Below are 17,246 nucleotides of genomic sequence, written 5' to 3'. Positions count from 1 at the left end.
TATAAATATAAATTGATATAGATAGTATATAGCATACGACTTGTAAATACGCTACCTGGCGCTCTATATACCATAAATCGGATCAAAAACTTGTTGATTAGTGTTTAGCTAAATGAATCAAAGATGATAATTAGTTTATAAATATAAAAAAAAAAAAAAAAATATATATATATATATATATATATATATATATATATATATATATATATAGATATGTACCCCTTTTTAATATTAACTGAGAAAGCTAAGAATATATCGTAATTACACCTCGTAATACCCATGACAAAACGCGACCCCAGTTCAAACACCTAGTGACATTTTCCAGCCCTATCTAGTTTTTTGTTTCGAACATAGATTTTAAGATACTTTTGATTGCAATCTAAGAACTTTAGTAATTTACACATATCATTAGATACACACACCGACACACACACACTCGTATAGTATTTATATATGTATATGTATATACCTAAAAATCGTATATATTTTGCATTGGTGCTAATTTTATTGTAGGTTAAACGCGATCCACACACCAGCACACACACACATGCAGACACACACAAATTTGCAATCACAATACACGTCCCAAACAATATCCACAAAAGATCATGATGAAGATTCACATCCGATTCGATCCATTCAATTTACATATGCTGTATAAGGGATTCTCACACACTCAAGATCCACAAACTCAAGATCCACAAAATCAAAGTCTGCAGACTCAAGGTCCACCATCTCAAGATCCCCAAACTCAAGATCCGCCAACTCAATATCCACAAACTCGAGATCCACAAACTCAAGATCCTCAAACTCAAGATCCACAAGCTCAAGATCCGCAAACTCAAGATCCACAAACTCGAAATACGCAAACTCAAGATCCACAGACTCCCTATCCACATCCACAAAATCCACAAACTCAAGATCGGCACACCAAAGATCCCCAAACTCAAGATCCACACCCTCAAGATACACAAACTCAAGAGTAACACATTCAAGGTCCCCAAGCTTTAGATCCACACATTCTAGACCCCCAACTCCAAAATCCCCACACTCAAGATCCTCACACAATCCACACACGCAAACTTCGCAAAATTTGATTTCAAATCAACAGCCATATCACTGGCTTAACAAGCATCCAAAGAAACCCTTTTTGTAGTACACTTAGAACTAAATTTAAAAAGCAAAAAACCCAAAACTAACCTAAAAAACTCCCAAAGTAAACTCTTTCATTTACAATAATAAACTTAAATCAATTAATCAAAAAAGTATTCGAGAGATAAAGAAATCCTTCAAGATATAATCAAACAACAATTGAATTCCGTTTCATTTTTCTGTAGGATCTAAGAACTTTTAAAGCGCTCTATAAATAAAAAACTTACAGAACAAATAAACAATAACAAAAGCAAAAACAAAATCTCTTTCGGAATAATAGAAACAATTGAATTAATTTCTAGACCAGGACCAGAGACAGTCTTATAAAACACTTAACAGAACTCGGAATAAAATAGAATATATATATATATATATATATATATATATATATATATATATATATATATATATATATATATATATATATATATGATATACTATATATATATATATATACTAAGCAGTACGGCTGTGACATTTTGTTTTTGGTTTTGCTTCACACAACTGTAAATAAAAATATATATAAATATATATATATATATATATATATATATATATATATATATATATATATATATATATCTGATATATCTGATATATGGTTTATAAATCAAACAAATCAAAGAAAATCTATATAAATTTCAATATTTACTAACTAGAGTTATAAGGAAGGTTTTACTCTGAGGGAAAACCTTCTACATGAATATGAAAGTTAAAAGCAAAATGCATTTACGGACATTTCGTATATCAATGTGAGCCAGCACTAGATATATATATCCAGTAAAATATCGGTTACAACCGATGTCTGTAAGCTCCGATTGAGAGAGTAGAGCGAAGAGGGGCGGGAAAAGAGAGAAAAGGAAATAGAGAAAACAAAAGACAGAAGCCAAAAAGATAAAGAATAAGCGAAAAGCGAAGAGAGCAAGGGTAGGCAGACAGACAGACAGACAGCTAAATGGATATTGTATAAAACCAATATACTCTCAATTCCCACAGCGCGAGCGAGTATTTAAGAAGCTTGCTAAAGTGGTCCGATTGTAGTCAAATGATTGATTGATGAAGTCCAATTGGACTCATGTATATATATGTTATCTATATATAGATCGATATCTGGTGCGGGCTTACGGAAAAGCAACAAAAATTAAATCGAAAGCAGAAACAATAAACAATGATCTAAACTGAATGTACAATTCGAATGCCACAATATCTGACCAATATGCAAACGTATATAGTATATATGATATATATATATACAAGTACACATACACATATATAGTATATATATATATATATATATGGAATATATATTTATGCATAAATCGAGCAAATAATGCCTAAACTTAAGCTAACAAATCTGACAAATTTTAATAGAAATCGTTCAACTTAATAAAACTTTGGAACGCGCTTGAAGAAAATGGCGAGAAAAATATACCGAAAAATAACCGAAATACCAACAATAAAAAAATTAATACCAATTTATAAGCGAACAAACATAAAAAATGCAAGAAATTTGGCTTTACATTTAAAAAGAAATTTTAAAAAAATATATATATAAAAATAAAAAATATAGTTAAGAAAAAAAATTAAATTATTTACCCTAGCAAATCTCAAGCTCATTTTTAAAATGAAACGAGTTGGTATTTTTTTTTAATTTTTTCATTTCCTAGATAGATTTCCTAAAACTAAAATAAATATATAAAAAAAAAAACTTAAAAAAAAGGATTCAGAAACCCGTCTAAAAAAAAGCTTTGCCACTAGAAACCTCGAAAAACAAAGTATTTTTTTTTATAAATATAAATATAAATAATTGATAATTAATAATTAATACTAATTAATAATAACACTTAAGCCGTGGACGCAGAGCAGCTGCATCTCTATAGCTCCATTAGCTCCCCCTCTTAAGGCATTAACTACTCTAAAATATATATATAAATATACGAATTTTCGTTTCGAACAGCCGCACTTGATAAACTCTTTAAAGTTCTTGAACTAATTTGAATAAGTAAATGGAAGAAGAAGCAGTACAGCTCTGCACTTAATATTAATCTAGTCAAAGACATCCATCGAGTTCAAAGGAAATCTCGGCTCATTGAATTTATTAGAACTTCAAACTTCATTTATCAAGGAGATGCATTATCATAGTTCAGCAAATGTTTCCCAAAATATTTCAAGTACCAGAGAATTTTAACAAAAAGTATAAAAACAATATTTTCACAATAGCTTAAATAAAAGAGAAAAAGAAAAAAAAACAAAAGAAAAACAAAAGCAAAAGCAAAAACTGACTTTTACTTCAACTTTCTTTATTTTCAGGCGAATTTCTGAAAACCTTTTGGCTGCTGCGAAATGCTACTACAGTTACTTTATCTTTGACAGCAGCATTCCCCCTCTCTCCCCCACTGCTGCGCTGTCTCTCTTCTCTCTCTCACTTTCCCCCCCTCTCTTTCTCTCTCTGTTTTTTTATCTCTGTCTGCTTCTATCTTCGTCTATCTCCATATCGATCTCCCCATCTCTCTCTCTCTCTCTCTCTCTCTCTCTCTCTCTCTGTCTTTTAATCTTCAGCTCTAAAATTTTTTCTTCTCCCTCTTCGCACTTTCTTTTCGCTCTCTCTATATATGAATATATGGCTATCCTATTAATAGATGGTTTCCTCTCTCCTCATTCTCTCCTCTCATTCGCTCAGTCTCTCTCTCTTCTCGCTCTCTCTCTCTCTCTCTCTCGCTCTCTCTCTCTCTCTCTCTCTCTCTCTCTCGTCTCTCTCTTACTCTCCTCCTCTCTCTCTCTCTCTCTCTCTCCTTCTCTCTCTCTCTCTCTCTCTATCCCTTTGCTTCCATCTATCAATTTTATTGTTCTCAATCTCCCTGTCTCCCTTTCTCTCTCTCTCTCTCTTTTTCTACCTCTCCCCTATCTCTCTCTCTCTCCCTGCCCCTCTCTGCGTCTTCATATCTACGTCTATCTCCTTCTCTCTATCTCCTCCCACACATCTCATTCTTTATATCTACCTTTCGTTATAGATTTCCTATTTCCATTATCCAGCACATTGCCACACTATGGCATGACTCCTCCTCCAAAATAAGGCTCAAATGGTTTTTGTTTCATTCTTTAAGCAACACTCTTTGTTGCTTCGCCTTTGAGAACTTTAAATTCGCCAAAGCAAACTAAATGAGCACACGATACCAGAGTTAGGTAAACCTAGGGAATGTTAAGGCAGGAAGTATTATCGATGCAGCAGAAGCGGCTGCAACTGCTGCTCAAGTTGCTTCTCGCTCTCCCCCTCTCACTCGCTCCGTCCCTTTCTATAACATATATATATATATATATATATATCTGATCAAGTAAAACACAAGTACTTTCCATATTCACATTTATTAAACACTATACAGTGAAGAGTTTTTTTGTTTTTGTATTTTGTTCAGCCATAGCGATAAAAAAAAAATCAATTTCGAAAAAAAAGTATATATATATATATATATATAATAGATTCGACACTTAAAACTAGGCGTTATAAAAAAAAAATATATACCATATATACTAAATATAAATATATATATATATATATATATACATATATATATCAATATATACATATATATACACACATATATATATAATATTATGATTAAATGTTTAGCAAAAAGATTGTGTGTGTTGGCTATATATATAGGCTCAGTTCCACAGATATCAACTGGTTTAACTCTAGCTAGCATGTTGTTCAGATAAATATATATATATACATATCGATATACATATCGATATATATATATATATATTTAAATGAATAATCAAAAAAAAAAAGTTCGTAATTTAAAATAAAATTAATGCCTTATATATGTATATATATATGGTATATAGTATATGGTAACTATAACTATCATATATTAACTAAGTTTTCTTTTCATTCGTTTTTTTTTTAAATTTTTCATATTTTTTTTTTTTTATTTTTTTCACATTTTTGTTATATTTTTTTTTTAATTTAAGAAAAGTGAATAATACCTATATGGATATATAAAAAAAATTAATTTTCAATTCAGTTAAAGAGACTTACTTAACTACAATTAGCCTTAGTAATTAATAGTATTTTTTTAGTATTTTTAATGGTATTTTTTTTGTTGCTTTTCTTGAGTGTTGAATAAAAACGTTGAAGAAATTTGTTGAATGCATTCGATTGTACAAGTGAAGGGGAATGGGAGATGGGGCTTTATATATATATATATTTATATATATATATATATAAACTATATAGACTTAAGCTAGATGAGGGCGTGTTAAGTGGGCTGGCTAGACTTAACTTAGTTTAGTTGTAGTACTCGATTCATGTTTATCATACAATTGGCCTTACAAATTTGAAGCTACATTAAAGTTAAATAGAGACTAAGCGACAGCTGCTGGGGCCAATGGGAGGCGGGGCGGGGAATGCCTGCGCGAGGGTATCTTAGTGTTTAGCTAGTGTGAATCACATTCACAATGAACTCCAACTCCAACTCCGGCACCAACAATAACTGGTTAGACCAGCGCCAATTTAGACGGGCGAATACGGCGGCGGTGTGATGGAGTAGGTGGGCGATAGCAGCGATAGAGGACTGGCACAGCTGTCGCTGTTGCTGCTGCTGCTGCTGCTGGCAACACCAATCCTTGCTCGAACTGTGCACTATTGTTGGGCATCTTTAGACACATCATTGGCAACGGGCTGATTCACCTCCTTCATGGACTCCACTTTGGCGACGATTTTGAGCGCCGGCCCCAGCTTCATGCCCATCGCATTGACCAAATGATTCTCTTTGAGCAACAGCAGCGCTTGCCCATCGATTTCCTGTTGCACAAAGTCATCAACATAGTCCTGGCAGCCGGGCAGATTGCGTATAAATTCGCTAACCTCGTCCACGCTCCAGCTGGAGATCGATGGACGTTCAGGTGCTACGGCAATGTTGTTGTTGTTGTTGTTGGTGTTGTTGCTGCTGCTGCTGCTGCTGCTGCTGCTGGTGGGCGTGGCAGCCGTTGTTGCTGGCAGCGCTGAAACAGCTGCAGCTGCAATCGCTACTGTTGCCGTCGCTGTTGCCGGCAGCTCGGCTATAATCATGCCCGGCTCCGGACTCAATGCATCCGTTTGCATTTTCTCCTCGGCGAGCGATTCGTCCAGTTTGTCGGCCAGCGCCAATGCATTGTCAGCAACCATGCCAATGCCGCTGCCATTGTTGTTGTTGCTGTTGCTGTTGCTCGCGTTGTTGTTGCTTATTTTGGCCAGGCGCACACAGATCGGCGAGCAATATCGCTTGCGTTTCAGCTTGCTGCGATGCTCCGGCTTGCCGCATTGCTCGCACGCCACCATATCGGCGGGCAGGCCAACCAATGGACTGGCTGCTGCAGCAGCACCACCACCACCACCACCACCAGCACCAGCAGTTGCCGGTACAGTTGTGCTTGTTGTCGTTGTCGTCGCTGCTGCTGTCGTTGCTGCTGCACTTGACTTGAGATCCGTTTCCTGCAGCGCTGCCTTTTTCTCTGCAATGGAAAACACAATTGAAATTTCGATATTGGAATTTGTCTAACGGTTAACTTACTGGGCGGCTCATCCTTGTCATCCTTGTCCGCATAGCGTTGTCGTGTGACCGGAAATGGCTCGTTCGCCTCTTGTATGATGAAGCCGTCGATGACGTGCGTTAAGACATTTGGCTTAATCATTGCCTTGGGCAGGTCCTTGCCATTGCTATTGCTGCTGCTTGTGGTTGTTGTCGCTGTGGTTGTTGTTGTGCTGCTGCTGCTGGCACGCAATCCGCTGCTAGCAATGCCATTGGTAGACGCTGTACTGCTCACATTGCTGTTGCTGTTGCTGTTCTTCTCCTCTTTGCTGTTGCTGTTGCTGTTGCTGCTGCTGCTGCTGCTGGGCAACACGGCATTGCTTTGCTTAACCACAGCAACTGTTGCTGTTGCCGTTGTTGTCAGCTTCGTTGCCTCGCTGATATCGCCATTATGCAGCGCCTCGCCCGTTGTTGTTGTTGTTGTTGTTGCTGTCGAGCTGCTTGCCTCGACGCTGGCTTTGTGCACCTCAGCTGCTGTCAGCGACGTTTCAATGGGCACCAATGTTGCTGTCGGCTGCTGCTGCTGCTGCTGCTGTTGCTGCTTGGGCGTCGTCTCCTGACTGCTGCCTGTGCTCATGCTTATGGCCTTGGTGGGCGTGGCTGGCATCGTTGTTATGCTATTGCTATGGCTATTGCTGAGCGTGACCAGAGCCGTGCTGACAGTCGGCGTTGCTGTTGTTGTTGGCAGGCCAACTGTTGCATTCATCATCGAGGTCATGGCCAGTATGGGATTCTGTGTGGGTGAGCCAGTGGTCAATGTGGTGCTAGTTAGCTGTTGCTGCTGCGCCTGCTGCTGCTGCTGCTGCTGTGCCTGTTGCTGCGCCTGCTGCTGCGCTTGTTGTTGCTGCTGCGCCTGTTGTTGCTGCTGCTGCTGCTGTTGTTGCGCCTGTTGTTGCTGCTGTTGCTGTTGTTGTTGCTGCTGCTGTTGGTGCTGCGTAGCAGCTGCTAGGCTAGCGTTTATGAGTTGCTGCTGCTGCTGTTGATGCTGCTGCTGCAACTGCTGCGCCTGTTGCTGCAAACTGGCCACCGTGCTGCTCGTTACCAGCGGCCCAGCGCCCTGATTGCTGATGGTCACGACGCTGCTGCTGGGCAATGAGTTGCTCGTCTTGGCAGTTGTCTGGAAGACAGTGCCCGCCGAGGCAGACAGTGCCGCCTGCAAGGCGCTCGAGGTGGCAATGCCTGCGGGTGTTGTCGTTGAGCTAACGGAGAACGGCACGCTGGTCAGCTGCAACTGTTGTTGCTGTGCTTGTTGCTGCTGCTGCTGCTGTTGATGTTGCTGCTGCTGCTGCTGCGTGGGTTGCGTTTGCTGCACCACAATTTGTTGTATGATATTTTGTTGATGTTCGCGCTGCTGCTGCTGTTGCTGTTGCTGCTGCTGCACCTGCTGCAATTGATGCTGCAGCAGTTGATTGTGCAGCTGTTGCTGCTGCTGCTGCTGTTGCTGCTGCGCCTGCTGCTGCTGCTGTTGCGAGGCAATAAACGTATTTGGCGCCACCTGCAATATTTGCTGCGCTGTGGCATTCGTCAACGTTTGTTGCTGTTGCGTTTGCTGCGTCTGCTGCTGCTGCTGTTGCTGCTGCTGTTGCTGCTGCTGCTGTTGGTGCTGCTGCTGTTGTGCGTGTTGCTGCTGCTGCTGCTGCAGTTGCAGCAATTGGTGCTGCAACATCTGCTGCTGCAACAATTGCTGGCTCTTTATTATCTGCAACTGTTGCTGCTGCTGTTGCTTATCGACGCCGCCCGCCTGCAACGTTTGCCCATTCTGCAGTGTTATGGGCGTGCCCGTGCTCATGACCACCATCCTAAGAGACATAGAGATACAGATTAGCAATTGAGATAGAGTTAGAGCTGCTGATGCACCACTGGCACCACTTGCACCACTTACTTGTTGCCCGCCGTTGTCACCACCTGATGCAGATTGGCGGCTGCCGCTGCTGCTGCTGCCGCCGCTTGCTGTTGCTGTTGCACGGCCAAATGCTGACTCAGCGCATTGCTGTTCACCTGTCCGCCCGCCGCCTTGCCACCGCCAGCGCCCACCTGTCCGTTCTCCGTCTTCAAGGTGGGCAAAGCGGGTCGCACCGGCTGCTGCTTGTTGCGCATCTTTGCCTTGAGCAAACTTTGATTCTGCGCCGTCTGCGTGGACACCGAGCTGGCGGGTCGCACCTGCGCCCCATTGTGTGGCAAGATGGGCGCACCTGTCCGCTGCAGCTGTGCCGTCAGCTGTTGCTGCTGCAGCACCGCCTGCTGCTGTGTGGCCAACTGCTGCTGCGCCGCCTGCTGCTGCTGCTGCTGCTGTTGCTGCTGCTGCTGCTGTTGCTGCTGTGCATTGGCCTGTTGCTGCTGCTGCGTCTGTTGCTTTGGCGCCAGCGCGTCTAGCTGAGCGCGCGCCTTTGTTGGCGTCTGCGTCACATTGCACTGAATTATCTCTGCGAGAGGGAGAGAGAAAGAGAAGGAGAAAGAGAGAGAAAGGGTTGCATTAGTTTCTCGTTAGCTAGGGATGGGCGCGTGACACGATGCGTAGTAGTTGGCCAGGGCTAAGCTTGACATTCTATCAACTCCCTCGATATCGATACTAAGTTGATCGATAATAATTACCAATCGATATACATCAACGAATCATATACAAGCTACTCATGACTGAAACTAGCTCAAGCAGCGAGCAGTGAGCACCGAGTAGCTCATTGCTATGTTTTATCGATTACAAAAGTTATCGATGATTACCAACTGGAGTTACGACAATTTGGAACTAATAGAGCTTAATTTTCCATAAAAAACTACGTTTCGTTTATATTTTGTGTAGAAAATTCAGTTATCGATTGTTGCTAGTTCCGATAACTTGGAAGTCTCAGTTTTACTTTTTGAAAATAATTTATAATTTACTGTTATAACAGCTCGAGTTTTATATATATATATTTGGTTTCATCTAAATTAACTCTTGCTGAACATGAACCAGTTCATTTGTTTTTGCTGCGCTGTTATCGAACTCTTTCGATATAGATATAAATCTCAATGCGCTCCATTGACATTTGTTTAGGAAATGCTCCCTCATTTCACTCACTTGCAGAACTAGTTCCGCTTGCTCTCAACTAGTTCAATTACCCAAATGTAAACGCAATATATGTCGCCCGGAACTAGTTCCAAACTCGTTCACAACTAGTTCATTCCATTGCACACGTCTACATATTCATTAATATGCTCCACTCTTTATTGAAGTCGACTTGATCTCTACATGCTTTAGTTGGGAACTAGTTCCAAGTTCGCTCACAACTAGTTCACTTCAATGCATGCACTCTTATGTAAGTGTCACTTCATTGAAATCGACAAAGCAGTTTTTCTCTATTCCTTTTATTTTGGAACTAGTTCCATTCATTTTGAACTAGTTCATTTGAATCTAAATACTTTACAAGTAAGATGTGGCTTTTTATTGAAGTCAACTATCTATCTATCTATCTACTAGCTATAGATTGGAACTAGTTCCAAGCTCGCTCACAACTAGTTCATTGCTGAATATCCTGTCTATATACATTCCATGTCTACAGCTCACTTATGCTACTTTATGGAGAGCCACTAATCACACGTTGATTGGAACTAGTTCCACTCAACTAGTTCGTGCTGTTCGGGTTTTCTTCTACTTACGATTCTGCTGTGTCTGGAGCGCTTGATGCGTCGCCGGCTGCTGGATGAACATGCCGGACGTATGATCCGCCTGCCCGCGCAATATAATCGGATTCGCACCGAAATTGGACCAGAACCAGGGATTAATCATCTGCTGCGGTTGGCCGCTTGCAGCGTTCTGCAGCGGACTAATTAGCTGGGCTGCCTGGGCAGCGGTAACACCTGGCAGCGTTGACTGCGACACCTGGACACATTGCTGCGTTGTGGTCTGCTGCTGTTGCTGCTGTTGCGTTTGAGCATTGCCACCGCCACTGGCGGCTTGCACCGTATTCGTTGTGGTTGTCACCTTCTGCACCACCTTCTGCTGCAGCTTGGCCTGCCCGTCGCTGGTCAGGCCCACCTTCGAGGCGGTCACAGCCAGCGCTGCCTGCTGAGCTGCAGTCAATTGTTGCTGTTGCTGCTGTGTCAATTGCTGTTGCTGCTGCTGCTGTTGCTGCTGCTGCTGCTGTTGCTGCTGCTGCTGTTGCTGCTGCTGTTGCTGCTGCTGCTGCTGCTGTTGCGCCGCCGCCGCCGCCTGCATGGTGTGCAGCAAGCTCTGCTGCTGCGGCGAAATCACATTCACTGGCGAAATGAGCAACGTCTGCGGCGACTGACTCGAGGGGATCGCATAGGTGCCACCGGCAAAGCTCGCCTGCCCGCCAATCATCTGTTTGGCGTTCTGTGTGGTCGTCGTTATCATCTGCGGCCCGCTGCCCTGAAAGTGCTTGCTGGCAATCACCTGTATCGGCTGCTGGCCGAGCGTTGCCGGCAACAGGTTGCCGGAGACGATCATTTGCGGATAGATGAAGCCCGTCGATGGCTGCATCAGTTGCACCGTTCGACCGTTGGCCCAGTCGCCGGGGACACCGCCGGTGGCAGCAGCCAATTGCATTGGCGACATTGTGCTGATTGCTGTCGAGTGCTGTTGCTGTTGCTGCTGTTGTTGCTGCTGCTGTTGCTGTTGCTGTTGCTGCTGTACAACCTGCTGTTGTTGTGCTGCTGCCGCCGCTGCTGCCGCTGCCGCTGCCTGTTGCTGGAGCACGTTTTGTTGCGCTGGACTGCCGGCAGCTGCAGCAGCAGCGGCAGCGGCAGCAGCAGCCACAGCGGCCGCAGCCGCTGCATTGCCATCGCCAGCCGCCGTCAATTGTTGCAGCTGCAATTGTTGCAGCTGTGTCGTTTGGCTGGCATCCAATAGACCCGTGGCGTGCTTCAATTCGTTGCTGTTGCCGCTATTGTTGCCGCTGTTATTGCTATTGTTGTTGTTGTTGCCGCCGCCATTGTTGTTGCTGCCGCCGCCAACAACGCTGTTGTTGTTGCCGCTGGCATTGTGCGTGGGAAACTCCTGTTTAACCTGTATGGCTGCATACGGATTGCTCGCATAGAATTGCTGCAATTGCTCAGGTGAAATTTGCAGTGGCACCGCCGCAGCGGATGCCACCTGTTGGGCGGGGCTCTGTGATTTCTCCAGCGTGCCGCCAACAACTGATGTTGTTGTTGCTGCTGCTGCTGCTGTCGCTGCTGCTGCTGCTGCTGCTGCTGCACGCGAAGTGGGCGTGCTGGAACGCGAACGCGAACGTGAAACACTGCGTGAGCGCGCGTTGTTGCTGTTGCTGTTTGGTGTTGTTGCTGCTGTGGGTGTTGTTGCTGCTGCTGTTGGTGTTGTTGCTGTGCGTCGCGGCGTTTGCGCTGTATTTGTTGCAATTGATGTGGGCGTGGAGCTTTTTATATGATTATTGTTGTTCAATTGTGTATTATTATTGTTGTTATTGTTGTTATTGTTATTATTATTATTATTATTATTATTATTATTATTATTGTTATTGTTATTATTATTATGATTGTTGTTGTTGTTAGTGTTGCCAATGCCTGGATGTGGCGGACTAGCAAAATCGTATTTCTCGTCAAATGTTATGCCAGCCTTTTGAGCCAAGGTCTCCAAGCACTTTAAAGGTCGCTCAACACTAACAATATGTTGCTGCTGCTGCTGCTGTTGTTGCTTGTGTTGCTGCTGTAGCTGTTGTAGCTGTTGCGTTGCTGTTTGCAACTTGTCGCTGTTGCCGTTGTTGCTGCTGCTGCTTCTTATATTCGAATTGTCCTTTAGGGGTAGCGCAGTTGTTGTTGTTGTTGTAATTGCTGCTGCTGTTGTTGTTGTCGTTGTTGTTGTAGTTGCTGCTGATGCGGCCGTTGTTGAAATTGTTGCTGCTGCTGCTGCTGCTGTCAATGTGTTTGTTGTTGCTGTTGTTTCGCTTTCAGTGTCCGCTCTGCGTTAACCAGAAAGAGAGTGAGAGAGAGAGAGATGCAAAATAGATTAGTAAAGGCATATGCATAGGAAACACATACACACAGACACACACACACACACAGATAGCTGAGGCATGCACACACACTTGCAACGTTTGCGGCGACTGCGCTTGGCATGCAACATTTTTGCCCGACAATATCACAAAATTAATATGAAAAGCAATCCAAAGCCAACGAAAGCAGCAAGGCAAAAGAGACGAGCAAAAAAGCAATGCAAACTGCAGACTGCAAACTGAAAATTGCAAACAGGTTGGCAGCACCCGCCATTTGCATGCAGGCAAGCAAAAAAATAATAACAAAAAGCAATAAGAAAACAACAACAATCGCCAGCCAAAGCGTAGGCAATAAATGCCCGCGTTCGCTCTTCCACTCTCTCTCTCGCGCACACACAAAAGCTCAGCATAGACTGAGCGAGCGTCCAATGCAAAGATCATTCATAGCAAAATAAATAAACAAATGCCTAATGTCAAAGATTCTACTTGATTTCTAGTGGCAACATTTAAAACTTATTTTTAAATAATTTAATATATTTTTGTTGGTAAATGTACACATATATCACGGACACTTGTATAATATCTAAATATTTTTTTATTATTTATATTTATTTTTCAACTTTGATCTGCACTGCCTTATTCCTTCTGCATGTGAAGCAGTCTGCAATCATTGACCCACATAACGGTAAATGTAGCTCACGTCAGAGCACGCATATAATACACACACACACACGCGCAACTATGCATTAGTTACTCAAAAGAGGTCATCTGTGATGCAAAAGTCTGCATACACACACACACATACATATATACATAAGCCCCGGACAACATTTATATATAGATTATTATGATTTTATTTTGTTGCGCTCTTCCTCTATTGCCGTCAATTGTTAACTGTAAACATGCAGAGGCAGGAGTTGCCAGTGAATGAGAGATGCAGTCTAACTGCATGCGTGGGAGAGTCAGACGAGGTTGAACGAGCTATCCGGGTGAGCAAGAGAGATACAGAGAGAGAGAAAGAGAGTCGCAAATGCAGTTACCGTTATCTAGGTCTCATGCAGCTAACTGCATTGAAAGTTATGCATAGAAAGTAAAATAATCAAAGTGAAAATGTTCAAAAAGGCACAATTTTGCATTTTTGTTGCTATGGGTATGAAATTTGGCAACGTCACAATAAGTTAACATTGAGCTGAATCCTTTAAATTGTCAGTTGAGTGTAATTTGTGTGTATAAAGTTGGTTAAGAGAAGTAAATGCGGCCAGTGATGAGCAAGTGTCAAGTCATCGCAGCTTAAAGCGAAACATTTTCAGACGTTGCCAAACTTCATAGTTCAAAAGCCCAAAGAAAAAGCCTCATAAGATTTTCGTTTAAATAACACAAGGTAACTATACCAAGATCCATTCCCGGCCGAGCCACCTAATCCCCCAATCTAAGTTCCCCGCAATGCCCGTGAGGCATATAAAAAAAATATGTGCATAAAAAAAAAACAAAAAAAAGGAAAAAAAAAACTACAGCCGATGTACGAGGCAGAAGCAGCGGCTGCAGGAGAGGCGGGCCGGCACAGCATTAGGGTTACCCCTGGCAACACCACATCAAAAGTAAAAACGGGGAGCGGGGTGGAGCAGCAGTGGGCGGTTTTGGCAAGCCATGAAATCGGTCAGGGGTGTTTCAATGCAACGAATGCGGGAGGGTTGCTGTTGGTTTTCTTCTGGGCTATGCTAAGGTCGCACGCCCCCACCAAAGCACCGCAAACGGCAAAGAGCAAGCGTAAGCTGGTGGAACGAAATAAATAAAAAGGAAAGAAAAAATGTCGACTAGACGCCGTGCCAGACGCAGCAGCATCCTTTTCAACGTCACAAAAAAAAATAAACTTGCAGCTTAAGACTGGTTTGATGCCTGTTTGCATTTGTGTATGTGTATGAGTGTATGTTTATGTATGTGTATATGTGTGCGTACAATTGTGTGTATGTATGCGAGTGTGTGAAGAGAGTAGCTTCTACGCGAGCGTAAGAAAGAGTGAGAGCCTCTGAACGTTGCTGTCAGTTCAATGTTATGAGTGGAGCTGAGGAGTGTCATTAATATTCTAAGACCGATAATAATATTAATGTTGCACAGCCATCATCAATTTTATGCTTGCTCTAACCACTTTGAGTTGCAAGAAGATTGATAACAAGCCGACAACGCCAAGAAACCGAGCATGCGCTCAAGAATTGAATAAAAAAAATATAAGTGTGAGCGAATAGGTTAGAGATATAACTGAGAGAGCGCGCGCAGCTTGCATGCAGGCAAGAGTAATAGAACATGAAATTCAAATTGTTGCGAGAAACATGCGTGCAAAATTACGTTTGGTGGTTGTTGGGGCATTAAACCTGTACACAGTGTAGGTGGTAACGGGGATGAGACGCAAATAGATGACTACATATTGATTATACGAACCGGTTTCATTTCTATATGCCAGACCACAGCCACCAACAACTTACTCACTCACACACACACGATTGCGAATACAGATACAATAGAGCGCGAAGCATTGATGTTGCCCTTGTCGCAGTCGTTGCCTAATATTCGAAAGTGTAAGCGGGATAACAATACTTTCTTGGTCAAACTCACACACACACTTATGTGCCAAATGGTTGAGAGCGCGAGCGTGAGTTGGTATAAGACTAGAGTTGCCATCAGACAAATAATTGCATACATTTTTCTTACATTTCAACGTTTATTCATTAAAACAAAACCGATAGATCATGACATGCTAGTATTTATTTATATTTGATTAAACAGGAAAGCAATTCAAAATTTAAACTACAAACAAAAAGTACAAAATGTATATTATATTTACATTTATTAATTTAGTAATGCAAACTTTTTGAGCAGATGGCAACACTAACCACGCGCCTTAAATTTTGTTTACTTCGTACTATGGGCTCCCACGCGCACGCAAGCGAGAGAGCGAATGCACTCCACTAACTGTTGTTGCTGCCGCGGTTTTATTTTATTTTCTTCTTCTTCAGCGCAGTGCTCCCGCTGCTTATAATGCCGCCTGCAATTTCAGTTTCGGACCAAAAATTTGTTACTTCGGCTTAGAACTTTTGCTTTTCAATACTGCGAAAAGTAAAAGAAAAATCAACCACCAACAAATTTACAAACATACACATATACACAAAGGCATATGTATCGCATGCATTGCGAAATTTAATGCGTGAGTGTGTGTGTGCGTGCGTATGCATGAGGTTGACTGCAGCGTTTTATAAACACTACATTAGCTGAGCAGATGGGGCAACAAAAAAAACTCGTTTAGGACTTCTGATTTTAGCTCGCTTTAGCTGAAAAAGAAGAGTGTTTCAAGTACAACTTCGATTATGATGGGACGTCAAACAGCGACTGCACACAGATACACACACATAAGCACTCGAATATGCATTTGCAAAGATGTAGTACACATTCGTTATTTGCAGCAGTGTTGAAAAGCGTCGCACTGTTGAGCTGCGCGCCAAAGATAGCGCGCTGCAATTAACAGCAGCATTAAAAAAGTATGTAAATATTACAAATACGAATAAAATGATTTAAAATGTTGGGAAATCAATGTATATAATGAAAGGAATAAAATCAAGTGTGTACACACAGCATAGAATATTTTTCTGCGCTGCGAGGGTCACACTCAACGCTAACCTGAGACGCGGCGCAATGAAATAATAACAAATACACAAGTATAACCACCACAAGAGTGAAAGAGAGAGGGAAATAGCAAGAAGTTCGTGTATATGAGTGCGTGTGCAGAAAAAATGAAATAACATTAGTAATAAGCAATAATAAACGCGAGTGCATTGACACACATACACATACATGTATGCGTATGTGCATATGCGAGTGTGTGAAATAGTGTCTGCTTGCAAATGCAATATTGTATTTAAAAACTTAAAAAAATCGAAACAAAACAAACAAAAAAAACAAAATACCTTTTTTGCATAAACTTCAATGCACGACGATCCATTATTCAAAATAAAAACAATTTGTATAATAAATTAATAGTAAGCATGCGGCGACGTCAGCGGCGACGGCGACTGCAGCAGCGACGACAGCGATGTTCTGTTGTTTTTTGCTGTTACTCTGACGGCGACTGCGACTGCGACTGCTGTTGCTGCTGCTGCTATTCTGCGGCTGCTGTTGCGAGTGCTGATTGTTTTTATTGTTGTTGGCAGCATATTGCTGCTGCTTCTGCGTTTGTGTAATTTTCTTTTATGTTGTTGCTGTTTTTATTTTTCTGTCGGTAACAAATATATGAGATAAACACACACACAAACGTACATATATATACGAGTACAGGCAATAAACATATACATATACATATAAAAACAGGCAAAAAAACGTAAAACTTTGTTGCAAGGCAAGCGCAACAACAAGAAAACATACAAAAATGTACACAAAAAAATGTCTCGCCGAGCGTCAGCCTCAGTCGGTGTATGTGTGTGTATACATATGTGTATGTGTATATTGTATATCTGTTCGTGTCTGTCTGTGTGTGTATGTACGTTGTCTGAGACTTCGACTGCGACTGCGACTGAGGCGTGTAAATGAA

General features: G+C 42.0%; 1 protein-coding gene across 1 annotated transcript; it reads right to left on the bottom strand.

Moving 5' to 3' along the window:
• Positions 1-5,167: 5,167 nt before the first annotated feature.
• Positions 5,168-16,780, bottom strand: LOC111593394 (polyhomeotic-proximal chromatin protein). Its single transcript, XM_030223572.1, has 9 exons — positions 16,627-16,780; positions 12,199-12,637; positions 11,458-12,165; positions 10,359-11,325; positions 8,979-9,148; positions 8,608-8,942; positions 7,638-8,524; positions 6,708-7,478; positions 5,168-6,648 (listed from the first exon to the last, which is right to left on the bottom strand). The coding sequence occupies exons 1-9, from the start codon at positions 16,659-16,661 to the stop codon at positions 5,798-5,800; spliced, it is 5,163 nt and encodes a 1,720-aa protein (XP_030079432.1). The 5' UTR covers positions 16,662-16,780; the 3' UTR covers positions 5,168-5,797.
• Positions 16,781-17,246: the final 466 nt, after the last annotated feature.

Source organism: Drosophila hydei, unplaced genomic scaffold, assembly GCF_003285905.1.
Source record: "Drosophila hydei strain 15085-1641.00,03,60 unplaced genomic scaffold, DhydRS2 tig00000237-arrow-arrow-pilon, whole genome shotgun sequence".
Lineage (NCBI taxonomy): Eukaryota > Metazoa > Arthropoda > Insecta > Diptera > Drosophilidae > Drosophila > Drosophila hydei.
This window is presented reverse-complemented; position numbering and strand designations above follow the sequence as displayed.